General features: G+C 45.5%; 1 protein-coding gene across 1 annotated transcript in view; it reads right to left on the bottom strand.

The window, feature by feature from the left end:
• LOC149857377 (axonemal central pair apparatus protein HYDIN-like) overlaps positions 1 to 26,398 on the bottom strand; it is a 218,157-nt gene that overhangs the window by 107,507 nt on the left and 84,252 nt on the right. Inside the window, exons 7-8 of the mRNA XM_090063943.1 lie at positions 23,794 to 23,995; positions 14,948 to 15,131 (exon numbers count right to left, since the gene is read on the bottom strand). Of these exons, the coding sequence (XP_089920069.1) occupies positions 14,948 to 15,131; positions 23,794 to 23,995 (386 nt within the window). The remainder of the gene's footprint in view (positions 1 to 14,947; positions 15,132 to 23,793; positions 23,996 to 26,398) is intronic.

The raw sequence follows: 26,398 nt of genomic DNA, 5'->3' as shown, positions 1-26,398 counted from the left end.
GTCTAGTAACAGGGCTAGGGTTCCCCGTTACAGTAACACATAGGCAAAAACAAATGTATATAGAAAAGAAAGAAAATTAAAAAGAATTATTGCCCTGATGAATATGTATCTGCTAACAACAGTATGATTTTCTAGTCGAGTGGGGTTAGCTGACTTTGGGTTTTGACGAACTCCAAGGCTAGCAGATCTGTGACAGAATCATGACTGACATTGGGATCTTACCATCAGGAGTGCAGTAATGGCAATACGTCACAGAGGCGAGGATAGGCAGACAGACTTGATAGGATGTGTGGATCTACATATGGGACACGATGCCAAGAGCCAGAGACAGACATATTAAATAGCCCAGAGTCAGCATTGGTCTCTGCAACTGTTCGGTCTTGTTATTAGTTACCCCCCCAAATGACTGCATTTTATTTCCCCACTGTTAAAGATTTGGGCATATATAGTGACTGGTATGGGAAACTGTAAACTATATTATCTGTCTCCTAAAATAATGCAGTCAAGATAGATACACGCAAGTTATGGTGGCCATCTTAGCCTCACACTTTGGGCAATTGAATTCTTAACCCAATATGTGCAGTAATAGTTCTGCCCATGAATACCAATAAAAACCCAATGCATCTATGGAATGAATGTAGGAACTAACACAAAAGGCTTATAAAAATAGCACCTTTCACCCAAAGATTTCAAAGAACCTCATGAAAACTAGTGAGTTCTGTTTTACAATCCTAATATGAGGAAAATAAAAAGTCTTCACTGCTTTACAATATACAGAAACTGAGGCCCAGCAGCATTCTTGACTAACATCACCTGGCAAATTAGTGGGCACGTTGGGAATCTATCCCAGTCCCCATTACTGTAGTATCTGAACACCTCACAAGTTTTAACACATTCATCCTCACCACACCGCATGAGGCAGGGCAATGCTACTCCCTTACTGCAGAGCACAGTGATGAGACACACAGGGTCCATCTACATGTGCATTAATGTGCCACAGTTAGTGTGCATTAAGTTCAGTACCCATAATAACAGGTACAAAATGTGCACTAACCAGCACTACTGTACAACAGCCCAGGCACACACTTTTTTAGTGATGCTAATGTGTAGTAGACTAATTCTATTGTGCACTAGCAGAATAGCACAGCTTTTCCCATGACATGCTAATACACAGTAGAATTAGTCTACTGCACATTTAGCATCCCATGTAGACTCACCCAGAAAGATTAATGGCCAGGTATTTTAAGGTGCTTAGACACCTAACTTCATTGCAGCCAATAGGAGCTAAATCATAAAACTGTAGAAAATTAGAGTTGGAAGGAACATCAGAAGGTGATCTAATACAACCGCCTTCTCAGAGCAGAACCATCCCCAACTAAATCATCCCAGCTAAGGCTTTGTCTACCTGGGTTTTAAAAACCTCCAAAGATGGAGAGTCCACAACCTTTCTGGCTAACCTGTTCCAGTGTATTACTACCCTCCTTGTGAGAAAGTTTTTCCTAATATCTAACCAAACTTCCCTTGCTGTAACTGAAGACCATTGCTCCTTGTTCTGTTGTTTTTGATTCTGGAGGCAGCTGAGACTATTGAGGCCTGAGCAGCAAGAAGCCAGCAGCCCTGGAGCCTTTGTTGTATCTCCTGGGCTGTGCATGATGCTGGCTGGCAAAAGGGGGGTGTTGGCGGCCACCTATGGCCTCTTCTTGCAGGGCACAGGCCCGTCTGTGAAGGGGTTGAATTTTTTTTTTTTTTTTAAGTGTGGGCCACAGGTGGGCAATTCTATGGATGCGACTGTGGTGAAGAGAAAGGCAGTGTGGGAGAAAGCATGCCATTTGCCTACTTGTGTGGCATAAGGGACGGTGTCCTGACTCTGGGGCCACAGAGGTACAAGTTGGTGTCTGGGTGTGTGCCTGTGAGCTTGTGTCCAGAATTTTGTTTTTTGCACCACGACACATGGAAGCTACCATGGTCCCCAGGACCAAACGGAGTAGTGGCAAGGCTCCAGGGAAGAAAGTTGAGGCCTCAGCATGGCATGCCGAACCCCCTTTGGGGTTCGGCATGCCACGCTGAGGCCCAGATTTTGGCCCTTGCTTCAATTGGAGTACTCGAAGTGTGTGTGAGAAAGGGGAAGTTGTGGGGGCCAAAATGGGTTTTCTTGGTCATTTTTGATTCTGGGGGCAGCTGAGACTATTGAGGCCCAAGCAGCAAGAAGCCAGCAGCCCTGGGGCCTTTGTTGCATCTCCTGGGCTATGCATGATGCTGGCTGGCAAAAGGAGAATGTTGGTAGCCACCTATGGCCTCTTCTGGCAGGGCACAGGCTATGCACACTTGCGGGAGAACAATCAGCATGGATTCACCAGAGACAAGTCATGTCTGACCAACCTGATTGCCTTCTGTGATGAGATGACTGGCTCTGTGGATGCAGGGAGACCAGTGTATGTGGTATACCTTGATTCTAGTAAGGGTTTTAACATGGTCTCCCACAACATTCTCATAAGCAACCTAAGGAAGTCATCCAGTTTTCAAGGATAATGGTCAGTGGCTCTGCAGTTACATCAGCCAGCTCCTACAGTACCCTCAGATGCACTGCACCTGGCTCCATGGACGTGTACATGTCCAGCTACTCTGTATAGGCCCTGACCTGTTCTTTCATCACTGTTGGCTGCTCACCTTCTCCCCAAACTGTGCTGCCAAGTGCTCTGGGAGCTAACCTTGCCTGTGAAGACTGAGGTGAAAAAGGTATCGAGTACTTCAGCCTTTTCTGCATCATCTGTCACTAGGGACCCACACTTTCCCTGATTTTCTTCTTGTTACTGAAGTAATTGCAGAAACCCTTCTTGTTCCCCTTCACATCCCTTGCTAGCTGTAACTTCTTATAAGCCTGTTGTTAATGGCTTCTTTGATGATTTTTTGCAAGATCTTTCCAGGGATTGGGGTCAAACTGATTGGCTTGTAGTTCCTTGGGTCTTCCTTCCTCCCCTTCTTGAAGATGGGCACCACATTGGCCCACTTCAATCTTCAGGCACCTCACTCAAGCACCACGAGTTCTCAAATATCCTTGCCATTGGCCACGTTATGATGTCAGCCAGTTCCTTTAGCAGTTCTGGGTTCATTTTGTCTGGGCTGGCTGACTTGTAGATTCCCAGCCTCTCAAAGTGTTTCCTCACAAGATCAGTGCCAATGATGGGCGTATGTTCACCCTTCCCCTGGTGATCTTGCATCTAGTCAGACAGGGCGATCCCAATGGGCTGATGGAAGACCAATGCAAAGTAGTCATTAAGGAGATTTGGCTTTTTCCTGGATGTTGGTTTGAAGAAAAGTTAAACACCTTAATATATTTTAAAATCTGACCCTAACAGCCATTCCTTGGGCCATGCACATAGTCTGTGGTAGAGTCTGTGCAATGGAACCCAGGGTCCTGGCTTGTAGCACCAACAAACCAGATTCCCTAGTTGTTCTAACAGAAGACTGTGAGCATCAGCTCTTCTGGAGTGCAGAGGCAGGGTGGGTCCCAGAAGAGGAATGTAGAGATAGACTGCTGGGATTTCTGAATATAGGTCAGCTGGCTGGGAGGAACGGAAAGTCTGCCAGACATTTCCTGGGTTAACAGTCTTTTTCAGATATCCTAGTCAATTGTACTGAAACAACAATTTTTCCCTTTTCTGATGGAAAAGCAAAGCAGGAGAGGAATTTTCAGAAAAAAGAAGGAGCAGGTATAGGAGAAAGTGGTTTATCACCTGCACAGAAGTCTATTCTCAAACAGATCTTTTGATTATGAAATAGGTAAGTCTGAAAGCATGTGTCATCAGAGACCATCTGAAATGCACGCTCACTATTATATTTCCCTGATGGAAATTCTAGACCTTTCAAAACACAAAAACCTCCAGATGCCTGGAAATGATCAGTAAAAGGATCTAGCCACTTTCTAACTGCCATATAACCTTTTGTCATTCACTCTTAGCCACACACAACTTTAGACTGTTGCTCTTTGTTAAACCTAGTTTTATACCATTTTCCTGCTCTATCTCCTTTTGGCAGTTCTTTACATACTTGCTATTACTGTATTCTATAACTTCCTAAGCTCCCAAATGCCTTATCTGATTGTACTAGGTCCTAGTCCCCAACACTCCTTTGTTCAGGATGACTTTGCTCTATTAACACCTGCTCTCTACAACCTTCACAGTGCCCAAATTATAATCCAGATCATCAGAGTCTGTCATCTTAGCTTTATCAACAAGTTTCCTCAGTGACACCTTATCAAATGTTTTTCTACCTATTTGCTTATGAAGGAGGAAGGGAAGGCTGACAGGGCATTTTCTCTGAGGTTTCTGGGACTCTGGAAGTTGCTGTCCATCTTGGTCCAGAATGGCAGATTGACCTTCCAGATGTGTTGCAAAACATCTCCATTTGTGATGGTCTGGGAGAGAGCTGATAATTTCCTTCTCAGAAAGATATAAATGTGAAAATGAGTCTCTGGATGTGTCTGACTAGCACAGTTCCTTTTGGAAGGTCTATTTTAATGCCACTAGGAGTAAAGGGTGCTTGTACATGTGATACAATTAACATGCACGTGACAAAAATGTCACTGTGTGACTTAAGGATGTCACAGTGTACATGTGCAAGAGCCTGGGAGTTTTAAAATCAGTTTGCATCGCTGCAAACTCCCTATGTAGCTTAGTTTGCAAATTGCAACAATGCAGCTGTTAGCTCGGCCCCCAGCCATGGCAGAGGCAGGCAAGCTCTGTAGAAAAAAAGGATTAGACCCCTCACTGCTTCTGTCTTCAGCAGTGGCTGTGCCAATGGGTGGCAGGATGCCTGGGGCTGCCCAGCAATGGTCTGGCTTGCCCCTGGAGCAGTACGGAAAAGTGGCTGGGTTTGCTGGCAGCTGGAGAAGGTGGTAAGGATGGTGCATAGCATGCTAGAAGTCCGGGTAGGCTGCTAATTGGCTAGGCAAGTTGGAAGTACCCGATCTAATACTTCCCCTAGCCTGCCTGGGCTTCCAGCGCTCCATGCACTGTTCCCCAATCCCGCCACCTTCTCCGGCTGCCAGCATACCCAGCCACCCTCCTGCCACCTCTCTGTGCTGCCCGAGGGGCAAGACGAGTGTGCTGGCAGCTGGAGAAGGTGGTGGGGACAGTGCACGAGGAGCTGGGAGCCCAAGCAAGGTCATGGAATCACTGGATCGGGTGCCTCCAAGCTGGGGCAGCACCCAGCCAGCTAGAAGCCTACCTGGGCAGACTTGTGCCCCATGCACTGTCCCCGCTGCCTTTTCCAGCCACCAACAAACCCAAATGCCTTTCTGCAGCCTTCCCGCATTGTTCTCAGGTGGCCCAAGGCATCCTGCTGGTCACAGGGACCTGCTGAAGACAGAAGCAGCAAGGGGCCCAATCCTTTTTTTTTTCTGGCAGAGCCTGCCTGCCTCTCCCTTGGCTGGGGGGCAACCTGCTGGTAGGCTGAGCAGCCCCTGAGCTGCGGAGGGCCCTGGTCCATCCCTGTGCAGTGATGGCACCCCCAGGGCCACACAGGTGCTTCTAATGGGCTGAGTGCTGCTATAGCTTGAGGTTGAGGAACAGTTGGATTGGGCCAGGTGCTGCCTCCAAGCTGTGGCTGTGGCTGGGCCTGACCCGCTAATGGCCTGCCTGGGCAGCCCTGGGTGGTGCTGCCACTGCAGAGGGAAGGACTGGAGCTCCCTGTAGCTCAGGGGCCACTTGGCCTACCAGCAGCTTGTCCCCTGGCTGTGGGCAGGCTCTGGCTCTGACAAAAAAAAAAAAAAAAGAAAAGAAAAAAGAAAAGAAAAGGATCAGGCCCTTCATAGGAATGTGACAGAAAACTTGAAATGATGGGTTTCAATTAAAAGCCCACAGGTCCAATTTAGGGGAATAAAACCCTGAGGACTAAACCTCTACCATGTGTACATGCACCCAAAGTGACTACTTTTTAGCTGCTGGGATTTCATTGTACTGAATAATTAATTTGCTAGAATGCCCAATGCCTTGGATAAGTGTCTAAGTGTCTTTTTTTTAACCCAAGGAAATCAATAAAATGAAGGTGCACACCATAGTCCATGAGGCACAGTTACTTGACACACTTCCTAAAGCAATCTTGTGGCAGACCACCATGCTACCACCACAATCCTAACAGGTACCTGTGTAACATCAGAAGTAGAATCCCAAGAAGGAAATTAGGAAAGATTTTTCTAAGAGAATGGAATAAACATACTGAGAGACTTGTGATAAAGCCATCCCTTCACACACCAACATAATACCCAGGAGTAAGTAAATGTGGTGTTATTGCTGGAATGCTCCACTCACATTCCCACTCAAAACCCATCTGCCAAACTAGTTAAAAAGCCCAGTTTCTCAAGCTTCTGATATCAAATTAGTGCTCTGTAGAATTCTGTATGTTACAAAAAAAATTTCAGCAGAACTTATCAAAAAATCTGCCCTGTACTTGTTATCAGGCAGATAGTCAGTTTAATTCCAGAAGATAAGTGATAGATGGAAAACTCAAGTATGTTGGTGAGCAATCTTTCCATTCCATGAAAAAAAAGAAAGAAAGAAAGAAGAAAAAATATTTCCCAAAAGAGGCAACTTCTCAGTAATTTCCACCCCTTTTTCCATCAGTGGTACTGTACATGAGGCTATAAAAGTAGTGAAATACTGAGTTATTTCTCTTGGGAAATTAAAATAGGCTGCTGATGAGGTTCTGTACATTTCTGCTGCACCACAGAAAATAGGAACCGCTGGTTAAACAGCTACGGTTCATTACTTACCCTTTCAGGCTAGCTGCTACATGTTTTTGGAAGTGGGTAGTCAGCTTGGGTAGTCATGTTCTCCTTAGAAAGACATTTAAGTCAAAGGTGAAAAACTACAAGTGACATTTATCTTAAAAGAAGTAAAAGATAGAAAACAGCAAACATGATTCTGCAGTGTTATGGGTTAAAGTCAACCAGAAACAAGACACAACTGCTGCATAATATAAAGTACTCAGGGATGCTGTGTCTCAAGACAGCACAAACATAGGTGCAATGTTTTTTACATGGCTTTGTTATATAAAAAAGTATAAAGCAATGCAATACAGAAGGGGGATGTAACAGGGGCCAAGGCCCTGTCACTCTGAGAGGTGAGAGCAGTTGGCTGTTGTAGCAGAGGAGAGCAGGCTGGCCAACAAGCCCAAGAAGGCCCTGTGTGTGGCTCGGAAGCCACATGACAGGAAGGGGTGGAGCTTTGGGGTACATAAGCCCAGTCCCTATGCTCAAGATGGCATTCTGGCCCCATGTGCTGCAGGGAGAGGAGTTCCTGGGAAAGAAGGGCCGCAGAAGATACACTGGCAGGCACCCAAGCCACCCTAGAGCTGGCATAAGAGACAGCAATGGGAAGCAGGGCTTGTAGATGACATTGACCCAGAGTGGGTGAGCCTTTTTAGTTTGCAAAGCAGCTTCATTCTTTATGCTGTAGTTAAGCTGGATACCATAGGACTGGACTGTGGCTACGTGGGAGGTGTGGAGATCATGGTGGGATGCCTGATGGAATACTCTGCAACAGGCGGCCTAGCCTGTGATCAAGGACCCAGAGGGCTGAAGACAGGTCTGGAGCACAAAAGTGCAGAATAAGGCCAGGGGCCCAGAGCACAAGACAGGGCCAGAGGCCCTGAAAAATCACAAGTTTTTCAGTATGTTTATTCCATTCTCTTAGAAAAATCTTTCCTAACTGTATCTTGGGATTCTACTTCTGATGTTACACAGGTACCTGTTAGGATTGTGGTGGTAGCATGGTGGTCTATCACAAGATTGCTTTACGAAGTGTGTTGAGTAACTGCCTCATGGACTATGGTGTGCACCTTCATTTTATTGATTTCCTTAGGTTAAAAAAAAAGACACTTAACCAAGGCATTGGCATTGGGCATTCTAGCAAATTAATTATTCAATACAATGAAATCCCAGCAGCTCTCACCTCTCAAAGTGACAGAGGCCCAGAGCACATGAGTGTGAGATGGGGCTGGGACCCAGTAGCCAAGGTCCAGGACAGTGGACCCGGGCTGATAGTCACAGCCAGAATAAAAGGGCCAAGGCTGGGAAAGCTGAGGCCTGGACAAAAGTTCAAAACCTAAGAGCCAAAAGCTGCACTGGGGCCATGGAGCCCCCCTACTCTAAATTAACATGGAGTAACATTTGTGAGGTATGGACATGGCCACAGGGGAGAATGGAGGTCATGAATATAGCTCATAAGCATTAGGGCTGTGGGAAGCTTCAGTCACCGATTAGATTCAGCCTGATTCAGTGGTGAAATCTCCTAATCTTAATCGAATCAGAGGACACTTTAATCTCTCCAAATAAAATCAGAACCCTCTGAATCAATTCAGAGATTCAGACATAGTCACAACTTTAAATGTTCTTTCTACATACCACTAGATAGCAGGCAGCTTGCGACTGCTGTGATGCTGGGGCACGTGGAGTGTCCCACAGAAGCACTAGGGCAGGGGAGGTGGGGGCAGGGGCACTTCCCAGTGCGCTCAGCAGCAGACCCTCAAGTGGAGCGGAAGAACTTATGGTCCATTTCCAGGTCTGCTGGGGAGCATGCAGGGGGCCCCCCCATGCCCTCCCTGGCTCGGTGCCTGATGCCTCCTGGGTCTGGGGAGGGCTCCCAGGGTTCCCCCGCAGCCAACTGCTGAGCCAGGGAGCTGTGGCGGGCGCCCCCCGCATACTCCCTGGTGGACCCTGAAGTGGACTGGCAGTACTTCCGGTCCACTTCTGGGTTCACTGCTGAACACACGGAAGGCCCCCCTGCACTCCTGTGGGATGCTCCATCCACCCCAGCATTGCAATGTTCATAAGCCGCACTGGTATCTCAAGGTACATAGAAACATTTTTTAAAGCTGCGTCTATGTCCGAATTGCTGTGATTCTCTGAATCGGCATTGAATCTTCAGATTCGGATTCAGTCAAATCTAATTGGGCACAGTGATCCAAATCAACTAATTGAATCACTATGCCTGATTTGGGCCAAATCCAAATCAAAGAGGGCCCACTTCACACACCCCTAATAAGCAGGGATCCAAGTTTTCTGTTCACTGCAGTGAAATGTGGATTTTCCTATTTTAAGGAGAAAAATATGGATTTACCCTTTTTAAGGAGAAAAAGGCATCTTTTCTCCTTTAAAGGAGAAAAACATGAGAAACGGCAGGTTTCCCCTTGCTGACAGGCAGAGTTCCATCCTGCAAGGATGTGGGTGGAGCAGGAGGAGGGCAATCAGGCAGGGGGTGCCACGTGCATTTACATGCACACACATGCACGTGGCAACCAGGCAGCATGGAGAGCAGCTCCTGCAGCTCTCTGCAAGTTAGTTAGGGTGGAGGGGGGGAAGGCATTGAGGCCCCATAAGTAAGGGAGGGAAGAAAGGAGTTGGTCAGGGCTGGGGCTGGGTGTGGGGTACTGCCCAGCTGAAGCAGTATGTGGGACCTGGGGGCCAGGGTGGGAATGCGTGGCCACAGGGCCCGACTGGAGAGTAGGATGGAACTGCGGAAGCTGCAAGTGGCTCATCTGTGGGGGTGATGGAGGGGCTGGCTCCCTGCCACTGTGTGAGCTCCAGGGAGGAGGCATGGGGGGCACATGCCCACCAGATTTGTGTGTGGGGCAGGAATGGATGCACACTGCCCCCTGCAGGCTTCAGGCTCCCCACTCTGCCACCCTCCTCCTGGGGGCTTCCATGGCCCACTAGGTGGGGACACTCAGTGTCACCATCATAAGCCCAGCACTGCCATTGCGAGACACCCCCTGCCCACCCACCACCAGTGTGGGGCACAACTCCATGCTGCCATCCCTGCTGATGATGGGCAGGCAGGGATGTAGGTGTACAGCTTCTGGCGGTGGCACAGTCTCCACACCTGCTGGAAAACAGATCCCCCAAAGGGGAGGGCAGCATAGCAGAGAGCCTCAAGCCTGCAGCCACCAGCCCGCATCTGTCCCCGGCACAGGCCCCACTCTAACCATGCCGCCTATGGGGGAGGGGGAGCACGGCTCCACGCTCTGCCTGGTCTGAAACAACTGCTGTCTCCTATGGGCAGCAGCCAGGGCTCAGGTGCTGCTGGAGAGGCAGGGGGCTGCAAACCCAGGTCCCTGACACAGCTGGGGCCCCCCTCTGGCAGGGCTGAGTGGGGCAGAGAGTTGTGGGTAGGGAGTGAGAAGCACTGGCAGGGCCAGGGGGCTGCGGCTTGGGAGTGAGGGGCAATGTCATGGGCATGGCACCAGAATATCAGGGCTGCTCAGCACCACAAAACAGTGGTGGGGGGGACAGCTGCTGCTGGACCTGCATCTTGGTGAGCTAAGGGGTCGGAGGGGCTCTGATTTTCCATGGTAAAAAGCCCAAAATCCAATGCCAAAATTAATATTTAGAATTTGTTTTATTATAGTGATTGAGGCACTGGTAGGCTTCCAAATTGGTTTAATATTGTAAATATATCAATAAAACACCATGTTCAACTGATACCTATATATATGCAGTGGCATTTCATTTTAATTGCGGAAAAATGTGGATTTTGAGGGTTTAATGAGAGAATTTGAAAGTTTTAAACAGAGAAAACCAGGACCTCTGCTCATAAGGCAACGGGTGCCCTGAGGCACTACTAGGACCAGGACATCCACAACTCAGAGACTAAGGGGCAAGACTAGGGTCAGCTAGGTATGAGGGTATCAGCTTGCTAAAGTGAATCACAGCCACCCCGCCCAGGATGTGGTCCTGATACAGGGGAAAACAGCCTTCTAAGAATCAGAGCATGCTATATGTCCAAAAAAGGCCTTTATGTGCAAGTGTCTAGCTTCATGCCCATAGCCAGATTTTCAGAGATGCCAATTCCTACAACAATCCCTGCCAATCCCTACAGCTTTCCAGACCAGGCTCTATATCATCTAAAATGAGAAAATGCCATTTTTGAAAACATGAGCCTAACTGATGTTTTCACAAACCCTGAGTATCATGCTCTTAATCCCATCATACAGATAGGACAGAGTTAGGTAGATGCAAAGAGGTAAATTCACTTGCTCAAAGCAATAAAGAAACAAAAAGAGCTTGTAATGGAACTAAGGGGCTGCTGACTCCCAAGCACGTTCCACTAGACCAGGGTACCCCTCATCATAAAAATGGAGAGTACAAAAGCCAATATCTGAGTCTTGTCCCAAACAACTGTTGCTTCACTGAAAAGACAATCGTGACCTTGAAAGAAATAACAGATGCAAAGCCACAAGCATGATTCTACAGTGTTCATGGCTCAATGTCACTGAGACATTTGTGCGTGGGGCAGGAATGGATGCAAGCTGCCCACCTGCTGCATGGAGTACAATGCTAAGGAAGTGGTATCATGATACAACACAAAAGGGTTGCTATATGGATGAAATCCTTCCCAAAAGAGTGAACCTTCTCCTGGCAAAGACAGACTTGGTCAACAGTGGCCTCATTTTTAATGAGCATAGCTAAAGAAATCACAGTTTGGAGAGCCTCTGTAACACTAATAATTGTAATGTAGAATAGCAGGGAGAAGCAAATGTGTAACACTTGCCTCTCCCCTGCCATACTATACTACAATAATGGAGGCATTATCCAGCATGAACATAGGAGGCTGAGGAATCCATAGAAGGCAATAAGAGGACAGTGATGATTTGTCAAGGACAGTGCAATGGTAGCAAATCCCTGAGCTCCTTCTCTTTTCTGGTTTCCATTTCCAAGGAGTCAGCTCCCACATGGTCTCAATGTGACTCACAGATAATGGCACGGTATGCTTCAAAAGAAAATTGCAGTAAAAAGCGAGATCTTTGTCCTTTGGTAGCCACCTGGGCTTCCACCACAGCTGTTTCTGCTGACATATCATGTCTATTTGTAAAAATAAATTAAACCAAATTCGAGATGCACTCAGAAAGTCAGAGTTGCATAACAGTTTGTTTCCCATGGGCATGGAAAGCTGCTGAAAATGTTTATAGTCACATGTTTCAGGGGTTTATAGTCACATGTTGATTCAGAAATTATTTGCCATTTTCCTATTTTATTTTCTGTCAGATAAGTTAACCCTATATTGGCTGACACCTACAGTAGTCTGTGATAGCTGTGGCACCTGCAGACAAAAGCAGAAGTGTTGCTCACTTCAGCCAGTGCTCCATACACATAGCTTAATCAGAGGCTTTTACATCCAAAGCCATACCACCTTTCAAGAAAATGCTGTGTTCAGTCAGGGTCCCAATGCCTAGCCTAAATCAATAGTTACCAGAACAGAAGGGGAGAGAGATGCAGAGATGGGAATATAGATGACAAAGATTCAGAAAAATAGAGAGGATGGGTGAGATTGCCAGAGATTTGATACTAAATGGGAAATACAGTGATATTGGAATGGAAAAATTAAGTCAAAATAAGACTGGAATTAAAAAGAGAAGTACTAAGTTGTATGAGGAGAAATAAATTATTACATATTCCATAAACTATAAACAGGAGATTTTAGTAATGTCTACCCAGCAAACTTAACGTGCTTGGCAGCAGTACCCTTAAATAGGCCTTAAGCAATGTAGCTGTATTCACATGGCCCTTTAGGCGGGCTAATTAGGAGGTCTGTGAGAAGCAGCTAGTATTTGCTTTGGATTCTCAGAATCTGCCAGGCCAGGCCCATCCGCCACCCCTCTCCCAGCCCAGCAGTGGCTGCCCCAGCTCCTGGCACTTGTTAAAAAAAGCCCTGACTCAGCAGGTGCTGCTGGGTGGGAGACGATCCCTGCTACCCCCCCACTGCCCCATGCTGCATGGGAGGCTCTGCACAAGCCCCCCCCAAGCCTCCCCTCGCTCTCCCAGCCCCCCCCCCCACAGGTGTCCCACCCTTTAAGAAAAAAAAAACCTGAAAAAACCCCAGGACTCACCACTCCTGTCTGCACACGGAGATCCCTGCACAAGCCCCTGAAGCCCTGAAAGGTGAGTCCCAGGGCTTTTCTTGGTTTTTTTTTCTTAAAGAGCTGGAGCACCTGGCCTGGGTCGGGCACCTGTGGGAAGGACTGGGGGAGGGGTCGGGGGGCTCATGGAGAGCCCCCCATGCAGCGTGGGGCAGTGGGGGACAGCAGGGATCATCCCCCACCCGGCAGCACCCAGTAAGCACTGAGGCTTTTTTTTAAAAGTATGGGGAGCTGGGCCAGGCAGGAGCAGACATGGTGGGGCTGGGAGAGCAGGCGGGGGTCGGGGGGGCTGGGAAAGCAGGGTGATCATGGGGGCTGGCAGGGGGCCCCCCCCATAGTCCCCTCCCCCACCCCTAGTACTTGCCAGTTGGGAGCCGGGGAGTGCCCGAATCAAAGCTCTCCAAATCTTTTCCGAACATTCAGAGAGCTTTGAATCAATTTGGACCTTTAAATTGGTCCCCTGATTTGATTTGGATTTGGAAATTTGGCCACTGAATTGGGCCGAATCTCCTCTGAATCGAATCACCACCCGAAGCTTTGCACAGCACAGCAAGTTACATTTCTAGAAGTAGCTTAATCACTTGGAAAAATAAGCTTCATTGACTCTGAGAGACTTCAAGGCCCAAATCCTTAAAGCTATTCAGGTACATAACCCTCAAGCTTAACTCCCACTGAGGGTCTGAGCCAAAGCCTTTAAGTTGCCTTTGAGATTATACAGTAGATACTTTTTCATAGTTCCCTTGTTGCTAGAGCAGGGGGTTGGGCCACCCCCCATTCTAGATTCTGCCTATTTGGCTGTGGGACCTTGGTAAAATTAAGGTGCTCCACTCCACTATATGTAATGTACTTTACTACAACCTCTGATTTAACAGTCAGCTCTCACTTACAGCAGTGAAAATCTGTTTTCAGGAGGGGCTTTACTCCAGACATACAAAGGAACTGAAAACCTGACCCCTTCTGTAAGAAAAAATGAGTTCCATATATTTTAATAAAAAAAGATAATTGGTTTTACTCAAAAGAGAATGAAAAGGGTTTTTCATTACCCAGCAAAGTGAGAAGACATTGTATCAGACAGTGTAAATATAGAGAATTACAGCTTCAGTTAATTTGCATGCCTCGGTTTTTGTTCACATAGCTAGATTAGGTTTACAAAGACATGCAAAACTTGCTTTTAAAGGTACATATATTAAAAATAACAAATGTATTCCAATGTGTCATGCTTATGGAAGGGCTTAGAAATGATCTTGGAGGGCAAATTCAGACCTGGTGTAAGTCAAAGCTATACAGATGGAACTGTATGGGGATATACCTCTGATTACCCCTGGCCTGAATTTGGGCCTGTATCCCCAAAAGACCTCTTGACCTTGGACTGATCATGTGATCAGCAGTGGCCACAATAACAAGTTATTAATCTTGAAATACCACATACTCAAGATGTGCTCAAATCAGCACCTCTCTGAACAATGCAAGCTGCTAATGTTTCTCATACAGGTGCATGTAATAAATAGCTACCATATACTAACACCTGCCTATGAAAGGACAGTTAAATATATTAGCATTGAATGGTCAAGTACTACTACTTAGCTCCTATACATAGCTTTTTCAGTCATAGACTTCAAAGGACTTAACCAAGAAAACAAAACAAAAAAAATTTAGTATCATTATCCCTGTTTTATAGATGAAGAAATGGAGCCGGAGAATGTAAGTGACTTGCCCAAGGTCATACGACTATTTAGCAGCAGAGCAAGAACAGAATCTGATTCTACTGTCTCCCAGGCTGGACCACTCCACTGTCTGTTGGAGAACACAGACTAGTAAAAATCAGATTGTGGGTGTAACGGAGTGGTTTTGATGGAAGCAAATTTTTATTGCCTGTTGGGACTCTCCACTCAGCAATAACATTGCATTTTGCTCTTCATTTCTAGCTGGAAACATTGCAAAGCTGACTCTCTCAGTGACTGAACAATATGCATTTGTCTATTGAGAGACCTTATGACACAGAGTGTACACGGTAGGATACTTAGTCTGCACTCACCACTGGCTCAATAGTAAAGATGTTATCAGAGAAGAGCATAGAATCTCCTTGCACCATTCTTCTGTGGTCCTGGAAACTGTGGGAGAGAACGGAAAGGCGTTCTCGGAGAGTAGGATCTGCATTGCATTCCTTTAGAAATCGATCAGTCTCATCGTCTTCCTGGGTCTGCTGTCTGTAACAGAGCCTAAAGCCAAAGGGAGAGACAAAGGAAGCAGATAATTTAATGAGCAACATTTTTTTCCAAAGAACATCACCAATGTGCTGGGGCAGCGACACTCACAGTTCAGTGTTGCAGTGTTGCAGGAAGCAACCTACCACATGGCTGAGGGCATAACTGAATCAATGGGTTTTCTAATGGATTAGGAATGAAATTGCTGTTTCATTTTGTAAGGTGGGTTATTTTGCTCTGTGCATGCTTGGTGGAAGAGGTACTTCTCCCTCTTCACCCTTCCTCTGTATTTCAGCATACTGAAGGATAAAGCATTTTTGAAAGTCAAGAGCTCTGAATAGGAAAGGGAAAGTTGATGGGCCCATGCATAGGAATTACAGCAAAAAAATGCCATGCTATGTCCTGCAGCCTTTGTCATATCTGATGACACTGTTCAAAATCCACCTACCCCTCAGATCAGCTGTTGCTTCTCACAGGAGTGATAGGAAGTGCTGCATGTGGCATCCAAACAAGATTGTCCTTCTTCATTGTACTGTGTTCATACTATGACAATGGTCACTGGGGGTGTGTCCTGATGATCGCACATGTGCAGGGGTACACATTTTTCATGGAACAAATAGCAGTGGCACATATTTGTCCCCAAGTATGCCCCTGCACATGTGGTACAGCACGCACCTGGCCAGCAGTCAGAGCATGGCCAGCCAGGCTCCATTTCTGGCAGTGCATGCTGCTGCGGCATGCACCATGCTGCTTTTTTTTAGCAGCAGGTTTTGGGTTGTTTTTTTTTACACCAGGCTCTTCCAATGTCAAGAAGAACTGCTGTGCTGCTAATTAGCAGCACGGTGAATGGGTGCATGTGTGCTGGACGCACGTTGCAATGCTGCAAACTGCACGTGCATGCTTGTTGGGACATGTGCCCTGAGAGGGTCAGTATCTGTTATGATCATCAGAAAGGGTGCTATTTGAATAAGACTGTGGGTGGATTTTCAAAAACATCTCAGAAGCACCAGTCACAGTGATTTCCCCATACCTCTTTGGGCTCCTAGCCTCCAAAATCAAGAGAAAAAACAAACAGACAATGGAAGAAAGTTTGAGTCATTAAGGCAGTATAATAAGGAACAGCAAGAATATGTAAGGATAAAAATTAGGAAAGTAAAGGTAAAAGGGGGTACAATTGACAAGGAATATTAAAGACAACTGGAAAGGATTCTACAGGCAGAAAAGAAAGATGAGGTTAATTGTGGGTCGACTGCTCAATGATATGGTGAAGCTATTCATAGAACTGTAAAAAAGGTACAGCTACTCAATGACTACTTTGCTGCAATTTTCACAAAAAAATAAACTGCCCAGACAACTTCTTTGTTTATATTAATTTTGGAAGGGAAGGGCTGTAGATCAAGATAAGTAGAAAGTGAAGTAGAGAGCTTTTGACAAATTTGAATGACTAAGGCAGCCACGTCTGATAAAATTCTTCCCTGGATGCTGAAGAAACTAGATGGAGAAATCTCAGAGTCATTGTTAATAATATTTGCAGAGTCATGGATGACTGGCACGATCCCAAATGACTGAAGAAGGGCTAAAGTAGTACCTGTTTTTAAAAAAGGAGGACCCAGGAAATTATCAGTCAGCCTGACTTCAAAACTTCATAAGTTATTGGAGCAAATTATAGAAGAGTCAATTTGTAAAGATTTGGAGGAGGAAAGGGGATCATAACAGCCAAAATGAATTTGTTAAGAACAAATCATACCAACCAACTTGATTTCCTTCTTTGACAGGGTAACTAGCTTGCTGAAAGAGAGAAATGCAGTGGACATAATATACCTGCTGGACTCTAGTAAAGCTTTTGACACAATCCCATGTGACTTTCTCACAAGTAAACTGGAGAAATGTGGCCCAGACAGAATTACTGCTAGATGAATACATAACTGGTTGAATAACTGCAAGCAAAGAGTAACTATACATTGATCAATGTCAGGAAAGGCAAGAGGTCTCAAGCGAGGTTTCACAGGGGGCTGTTCTGAGTCCAGCACTGTTTAACATTTTTATTAATGGTTTGGATGAAGGAACAGACAGCTCACTGATCATGGTTGGTGTGATAAACAACACTGGAAGAGGATGCAGACTCTTTGGAGGACAGAATTAGAATTTAAGAAGATCTTGATAAATTGGAGAACTGAGCTACAGACAACAAAATTAAATTCAGTAAAGACAAATGTAAGGTGCTACACCTAGAAAAGAAACACCAAATGCACAACTATAGAATGAGGGATAGCTGACTAGGCAGTAGTACTGCTGAGAAGGATTGGGAGATTGTGGTGGATCAGGATCTCAGTGTGAATCAGCAATATGATGCCATCACACAAAAAAAATGCATTTTGGGGCTATATTCAAAGAAGAATAGTATGCCAAACACAGGAAGTGATAGTACCTCTCTACTCAGTATTTGGTTAGGCCTCAACTGGAGTCTCGTGTCCTTTTCTGAAATCTGCATTTAGAAGGATGCAGAGAATCTAGAGAAGAGCCACAAATGAGTGGCAAAATTCAGGAGTGGAGGAGAGGGGGGAAATTAAAGCCAGGTGAAGAAAGGTGAAGAAAGGTTGAGATGTACATTTGGTTTGGAGAAAGAGATTAAGAGAGGGGGATAAATTATAGAAGTTTCCAGATATCTGAAAGGCAGCCATAAAGAAGAGGGAGAACAACTGTTTTCCCTTCTCAGAGGGCAGAAAACAAGACATTGAGTTTAAACTATAGCTAAAGAGATTAATCTCAAGAAAAAAACCTGCCTAACTGTAAAAGCAGAAAGACAATGGAAGAAACTACCTAGGAAAATTTCACTGGAAATTTTCAACAGGGCATTGGTTAGGCATGTGTCTGGGATAGTTTAGGGAAAGTGCAGCCTGCATTTCATAGTTTCATAGTTGGTAGGGTCAGAAGGGACCTAAGCAGATCATCAAGTCCGACCCTCTGCCATGGCAGGAAAGAGTACTGGGATTTGATGATCTGCTCGGGTCCCTTCCGACCCTACAAACTATGAAACTATGAAATGCAGGCTGCACTTTCCCTAAACTACCCCAGATATATGCCTAACCAATGCCCTGTTGAAAATGTCCAGTGAATTTTTCCTAGGTAGTTTCTTCCATTGTCTTTCTGCTTTTACAGTTAGGCAGGTTTTTTCCTTGAGATTAAATCTCTTTAGCTACAGTTTAAACTCAATGCCTTGCTTTCTGCCCTCTGAGAAGGGAAAACAGTTGTTCTCCCTCGTCTTTATGGCCGCCTTTCAGATATCTGGAAACTTTTATAATTTGTCCCCTCTCAATCTCTTTTTCCAGCATTTGTGAAGGGGGCTGGATTATACGGTCTTGTATGTCCCTTCCCACCTTTTGATTCTGTTATTCTATTTGCTAATCTTCAGACTGCTTCACAAACACTGCTTCTTCCACATGGGACTAGCTGACTTGACAGAGTCAAAGCCATATGGTCATTAGTGGAATGGACTGGATCTTTGTCCTTGCAGACAGATGAGCCTACTGAAATGGTTTCACAAGGAGCCCCGAATTTCCTTGAACTAGTCCTGGAGCCATACCCGTTGAATTTCTGATTTTGAGTTTTCAGTTGGCTGACCTTGGTACATGCTTGGCCACCACTGCACTGTAGAAACCACAGTGTAGTATCCCACAGATCATGTGTTTTGTGAATGAATGAGGGTAGTTTATAGACAGCAATTCAGGCCATCCACTAATAGGGTGTGGATAAAGAGTTTAATCTTTTTGGGATACCACGTTCAATTTTCAGTATGTCAGATCACAGCAAAAATAGGAGACCTATACTGTCAGGTGTGCATTAGTGTGTACATTAGTGGGTGATGCCACAGCTGTTTGCCCCACACTTGTGATCATCCACTGGGGATGGAAGAAATGAAAAAAATTAGACTGAAATCTTAAAATGGAAATTGGCACAAGATCGAATACATAAATCTGCCTGGATTTGGCTAAAGGGAAAGCCCCCTATTACTAGCAGAGACTTTTTAGGGCCTTTGCTGGAGATGCAGAAATATGAAGAAGAGCAAAAGAAAGCAGGGAGCGAATTCCAGTGGAAGGTCACTAGATTTTTCTTTTCAACACTAGGTTTGTACAGTAGTCATATACGTTGTAATTAAAAACAGAGAGCAGTAGAAAACTAGTTATGCCCTTCAAGGCATTGGTGACCCAATTATGTTGAGCTTTATTTGCTCAGAAACCCTTAAAACTAGCTCCAGTCTAAGGCAGTTTTTCCTGATCATGTGTGAGTTAAAAGTGTGGTCTTTGGACACTTGCTTCCTTCTGAGCATGAAAAACTAGAGGACCAATCCCCAAATCCTCTAATTTGTAGATGTAGATTCCCAATTCCCCTCCCAAGTTGCTAAGAGCAAGCATTCATGTGTGACCTGAAAATGGATGTGGAATGACAGCTATCTGGACACTTTTACATGTGCTTTGGAGGTTGGGAGGGGCGTCGGGGTGGGGGGGGGGTGCTTTAATAAGAGCAGCTCCGAGAGCCAGTCTAATTAAAGTGCCACAAAATCTCATGCATCAGTGTCCCTGCACTTAAAAATGGTGGCGGGGGCACTTGAACCAAAGCTCATTCGATGAGCTTTAGTTTAAACACCCCCCCACACCATTTTTAAGTATGTGGATGCTGATACATGAGATGCAGGGGGCTGCTGGAGCATGGTAATTACCACACTCCAGCAGACTTGATAGCCTAGTGGCTAGGGCACTTGCCCAGGAAGCAGGAAATACAGCTGTCAGAAGACAGGGCAGCAGAAAGACTGACTCAAAGTCTGCTTCGACATGCTGTAATTACAGCACATTTGAGCAGCCTTCACACTTGTGTACAGGCACCAGTAGACTGAAGGAACTGTTTCCTGCCTTTTCATTTTATCCAGAATGAGGGCTTTGGTCTGTATTTCCCTATACAGTACTGTCCCCTCACATTCACCTTGGTCCAGAGAAATTATTCCTGGTCATTTATCTCTGCAGTCTTTCTTTGTCTCTATCTGTACTTTTGTTCCAGTTAGCCAAAGAAGCTACGTAAATACATGAAGCAAGCACATGAGAGCAGCAGGACTGGATACTGTCCCAGCCCCCTCTTCATATATAATTAGAGTAATCCTCCTAAATACTTATGCACAAACCCTCTTGGCCCTAAACAAGGGAAGAAAAATCTCACGCAGTAGATATGTATGCAGAGGTATAGCAAGGCACCGCTGTGCTTGAGGCAGATATAATGCACAGGGCAGTCAGCTGCCATGGTGCCAATGGCACCAGCATGGCCAACTGCCACCTTTCTCACCTCCCCTCAACAAAGAATGCTGCCCTAGTTGCTCCACCCTGTTACATCGCTGGGTGTGTAGCTCCGAGAGGACCACACACTCTTTACCTCATCTCTCTCTGCACTTCTTTAAAACATTTCATTTTAAGTGCTCAAGATGCCTCAAATCATTAAAGGTGCCTGTATATTCTGCGTGGGTGTTCTCTCAGGAAGGATGAGAGGGGGCCACTATTGGAGTTCATAAGGACAAAACCCAGCAAATCCCAGTACCTTTCCCTGATCCTCACCCTGCTAATTTCAGCCAAGATTGGAAAGTCTATCTACTACTAAATTATTTGATACAAGCTAAGGCAAGCTATTGCCATATGTGAATCCTACAGTTCCTGAAAGTGCCCAGTTACGAGAAAGCCAATGTATAAGCCACACCACAATGACTTTGAAAAGTCCCTTTGTTTACAGTGACACCAGAATGAAGAATGAATCTCTGATGCCTTCAGCAGGGGATAAGAGCAGCATTAACATCCCAGGTCACTTTTGAAGGCTGAACTACATTCTTCCACATGCTAAGCCTGGTGGTTCTTTGGCCAATATAAATTTCAGTTATAACAGAAGAGTATTCAAGAAGGTGGCATTTCATACCAAACCCTTACATTAATCTTCATGTGGAGTGTGAGCAGACTGCAAAGCAAGAATGGCCAGGAGAGGAGGAATGGCTAGAGCAGGGAAAAAAGATGCTCCATTGGTAGAGATATTATATCAATTTTTGCTTTGTACTTCCTCACATTTTTGGTGGAAATGGACAGACATCTCAACACATTAATCCACCAACTCATGGTATTTATACACCACTTCTATGCAGTAAATTTAGGGTAGAGTCCTATTTCACTGTACACACCTAAATGACCTTACATGCAGTTTGGGATCCTATTTCACTTTTCAGTGAAACAGAATCACCCCGCATGCATACCTGCCAACAGCAATGGGGTGGAGCCTATGCTGTAGCCCAGTAGTCTACTGGTTAGGTCATTTGCCCAGGAAGCAGGAGATGCAGGTTCTAGGCTGTCAAGAGATAGGGAAGCAGAAAGATTGACCCTAACAACCTGAACTGTAAGTGGTCTAACTACTTCCAGCTGGCTCAGTTACCTGCAGAGGTATGGCTGCTTGGAAATATGCCTCCTTTTCAGTGCTCAGAAAGTGACTCAACAGCAGATACTGCTGTGGGTAGGTCTTTTGTACATCACTATGGGCCTTATCAGACATTAGACTTAAGATGTAATTTATTTAGAATGTAGTAAGCATTGCTGCAACAGTCTGCTACTGGCTAAACTCTTTCTCTGCCAATTTCCCCCTCTTTCCGTCTTTTTGTCTGCCTTCTTCACCTGCATTCATTTTCTCTTATGGGCTCCTGAGAAGAAGCCACTGCAAAATGATGGGCTCTTGAAAAGGCACATACAAAGGAAAGCACGTTCCAATCTCCACAGCCAAGAATTCCTAACTCCTGGCTCCTGACTTTTTCACCCCAGTTGCATCTAATTCCTGCATCTCAGATGTCCACAGATGCCTTGCTTAGTCATGTGTTAAGAGGCTGTTTGGAGATAGTTTAGGTGGAGATCACCAAGGGCTTTAATAATTTTAAAGTGCCCCAGGAAGTAATGGGGAACCTCTGGTGAGCATGCTACATTAGAGTGATGGGTCCTTGGCGTCTCACATTTTATACAGGCTGACGGTCTGGACTGGTCTTGAGCAGATTTTCTTGCTGTTTGCAGAGTGAATTACTGCCATCCAGTCATGATGAGACAAACCTATTTATTCCAACAGATAGATCACGCCCACAGGGAATGGGTATAGTCTTTGAAAAAGCCAACAGGGACAGAAAGGAGTTCTTCCTATCATAAGTCATGATGGATGTCAAGGACAAAGCTGAAACGAGTAACAGCCAAAAACTATGCACTATTTCAATAACAAACAGACAGATGCTGTGGAGGGTGCAACCAGGGCCAATATAACTTCTCCATCTCTGCTTTTATGAATTCCCCTGTTGCATCATACGGTGCATCCTCACTGGCATTGAGGACTGAGCCTGAGGATTGCCCTCAACTAATCCAAGCCACATGAGTTTCCTACCCCATTAAAATTTTACCGTGCAGTCAACTGCATTCTACTTCCTGTTATTCAAGCAGAGCTCTTCTAGGAATCAGTCTGCACACTACTTATTTCTCTTCTTTTGATAGGCTTTAACAATATGCAGAAGAGACAAAGTAGGGGTGCAGAAGGATCAGAAGTCAGAAGCAGAGATTTGCTGCTGGGCAACCTGCTATATTTTCAGCCTGCAGTCTCTGGGTGAGTTCCAAACCCCCTTAAGGGAGGGATGGGTGGCAGCAAGTTAAACCTCAAACCTTGGATACTCAGCAAAAGGTCAAACGTCAGACTGGACAGCCACCAGGGGTGAAGCCTATGGGTTCTTTCTGTAGATGGCTAATCGTTATAGATTTGAAGATAGTCCTGTGACTGATCCGTAAGTGTAAACAAACCATTACATTGGTAGGGGATCCTATGCTGCTCTGGCAAACCCTGAGGTAGAGTTGACCTCTCCTCAGTCAATCTCAGCTCCTCTTCACTATTAAACAACACCTAGAAATGATCTTTTTTTTTAAAGTGTTTTCACCTTGACCACTCACTCCTCCATAGGTTATAAGACATTCTATTCAGCAGCATAATGAATAAAAAAAATGCTCTTTGCTAATTCTGTGGCTCGCAGTGTCAGAGGTGAACCTCTGTACAAGTTCAAGCAGTCTCAGAATCACTCTCATTTGGGCCTTGCTACTTTATCATCTCACAGAAGCCACTGCAGCGGTTGGGCATGCTGCCACTGAGCACAGGATTAAGTTACTCTATTATCTTGTAATACCAGTTTTCTTATTAAAGCAATAGTTTTTTTGATGTAACTGATTTTTTCCTCCAGAAAACTGTAAAATGTGCTATTATCATGATTACAATATTTTCCACACTATTCACATACTGAACAAACAGTGTAAGTTAATTAAACACTTAGAGCACGGATGTCCTTGCTTGGGGTCATGACCCGCAGGTGTCAGGGCATCACAACTATGCTTCTCTTCGAACAATATTATTTACAGTTGTATTGTATCATACCAGCTCTACCCAATACAGCTGTATTGGGGGTACAGCTGGTATGAAAAATGTTGTGACCCACTGCCTTAGATCCTAGCAATTTTTCCCCAGCCAGGGCGGTTAGAGTAAAACACAATTTGATATTATCTGTGCAAAGGTTGTAAAGCTTTAACCATACATGGAGTTGACCCATAAGAGAATACCATATTGGAATCTATCTATCTTTCAAATTAACCTTTCTTTTTGTTGATCCTCCTCTTCCTGAGTTGCAAAAACCTTCCACTGGAAGTGTGCTATGATATCACTTCGATTATGTATGACCACCGATCTCTGGTTTGCCAGGGTAATATATGCCTTCTCGATTGTCAAGGAGTTCTTGCACAGCCTGATGTTGACATCTGTGGCAGCTCCATACATACTTACGTGGATATCTTCACCTAGAACAGAGCAAAAGATGGGAAATTCAATTGCCTCTTCCAAGTGAATTATTTTATTGGCTGGGACAATACATGAATAACACTTTCCAGTTTTTGTTTCAGTTTGTAGAGAAATCAATTAATGTATTAACTCATCCTGATAGTAAACATGGTCAAGACCAACAAAGTTTGTGTCCTCATGTGATGTAGTCATGTTCCTCTTGAGCAGGAGAAAAGTACACAGAGATGGCATACTGGACTGCAAAGACTTAACCTTTTTTCTGTATTTCTTTTGAGATGTGCACTCCCAAGGCTGGTAATAATTTGCAGTGTCATTTGCAAAAGTGGCTTCTTGACTATGAAGCAGCAGTGCCACTGGAAGTCAAGAAGACTTCTGTTTCTATATATTCATGTGCTTTTGAAGGTCGCCACCTTAGTCACCACTTGGTCAGGGCTTCCTGAATGACAAGAGTGGACAGGTGCTATGTTTCTCCTTCCTACTCAATAGGCCAGTGCAAAGCAGCTAGTATTCACTTTTAATTCGGTCGATTCAGGGGACAGTGATTCAATTCACTGATTCGAATCACTGTCCCAAATTGATTCGTCTGAATTGGATTTGGAGATTCAGCCGCAGCCAAACCGGCTGAATCTCCAACTTGGCTTCACCCCCTGCTCGCTCTCCCAGCTCCTGGCTCTTTGAAAAAAAAAGTCCCCACTCACTGGCTGCTGCCAGGGAGGGGGGCAATCTCTGCTTCCCCCGGCTGCCCCATGCTGCATGGGGGACTCTGCCATAAGTCCCCCAATCCCCATCCACTTTCTCAGCCACCCCCATGGCTGCCCCGTCCGCTCCCCCAGCTCCTGGCCCTTTAAAAAAAAGAAAAAAAGCCCGAACTCATGAGCTCCTGACAGGTGGGGGGCAATTCCTACTGCCCCACGCTGCATGGGGGGCTCTACCACAAGCCCCCAGAAGCCCCAAAGCTGCTGCAACATTGAGGCAGGACTTTTTTTTTTTTTTTTTAAGGGCCAGGAGCTGGGGTGGGCAGGGCAGTCATGGGGCGGGCTGAGAGCATGGCCGGGGGTTGAGAGGCACATGACAGACCTCCCCATACAGTGGGGGGCAGTGGGGCTTGCCCCCCCCCAGCAGCACCCGGTGAGTCAGGGCTTTTATTTAAAGAGCTGGGGCAGGCAGGGCAGCCATGGGGGTGGGGAGGGCAGGGAAAGTGGGCAGGGATCAGGGGGGCACTCAGGGGGCTGGGGAAGCAGGCAAAGGATGGGGCCTGGCGGGGGTCCCCACCATGGTCCCCTGCCCCCTCCCCCACTCCCTACTTACCAGCGTGCAGTCTGTGTCCAGTTCCCTGCTGCAAGAAGCAGGGACTGCCCGAATCGCTGAAGTTCTCCAAATCTTTTCTGAATTGATTTGGAGAGCTTTGAATTGATTCAGACCTTTTACCTGGTCTCCTGATTCAATTCAGATTCAGAGATTTGATCACTGAATCAGGCCTAATCTCCTCCGAATTGAATCAGCATCCAAAGCTTTGCACAGCCCTACTAATCAACTTTTCCTTTGAACTACATATGCTTAGAGGGAGATAGGAGAAGCTGGCTGTTTTACTGCAAGAAATCTCCTCTTTCTTTTGAAACACTTTGGTAAAGAGGAAAGGATTAATTGACTCACATGCACTGAACTGAGGCCATTGGAATCTGGCCTGGGAGAGAGAGGCAATGTATATATAGCATACTGCCTGGTTAGCCTGCTACTTTTATCCTGATACTGTCACTTACTCATGACTGCATGATTTCATGATGAGAACGTTCACAACTATTTACATAAACATAGTGAGGATTCTCGTCTTTGATCCTTCTAACCTTCATCTCCCTGCCTACGAAGTGGAGATGGTGGCAGACTCCACAGAGCAATCAACAAACTAATAAAGGACTACTTACAAGCCTGCTAAGTGAATAGGACACCCGCCTAAACCTCAATGGACACTAGTATTTTAAAGGTTGCATACCCAAAAGTTTTTTTCAGAAGGTAACTTCAGTGGTATACATAAAATCCAGACAGGAGCCCTGGGGTATTAGCATTCAGTTATGCTTATGCACACATCCAAAAATACATTTTCTCACAAATACAAAAGAATGTGATGAACATGATGGCTCTAACTTTTTAACCTAAAAATGGCTTTTCTGAAACCACTGTCTGTAAAGAGTGATGGATCAGTGCCTATGGCCAAAGTCAAGCTCCAAAGCCAGTACCAGCTCCACAGCTGAGCCTGAGCAGCCAGGCCATGTGCTACGCACTGTCAAGCTACTCTGAAGTATTTTTTCCAGTTCTGAAGCTGGAGGAACCTCAGCAAAGATTTGTGACTCAACAGATTATATGCGAATGTGGCCAGAAGATGTTCTTTACACAGTAGGAAATAT

This window comes from Crocodylus siamensis, chromosome 9 (genome assembly GCF_052110815.1).
Source record: "Crocodylus siamensis isolate JL-2025a chromosome 9, ASM5211081v1, whole genome shotgun sequence".
NCBI classification, from domain to species: Eukaryota; Metazoa; Chordata; order Crocodylia; family Crocodylidae; genus Crocodylus; species Crocodylus siamensis.
The sequence above is the reverse complement of the archived record's forward strand: the minus strand, read 5'-3'. Positions and strand labels throughout refer to the sequence as shown.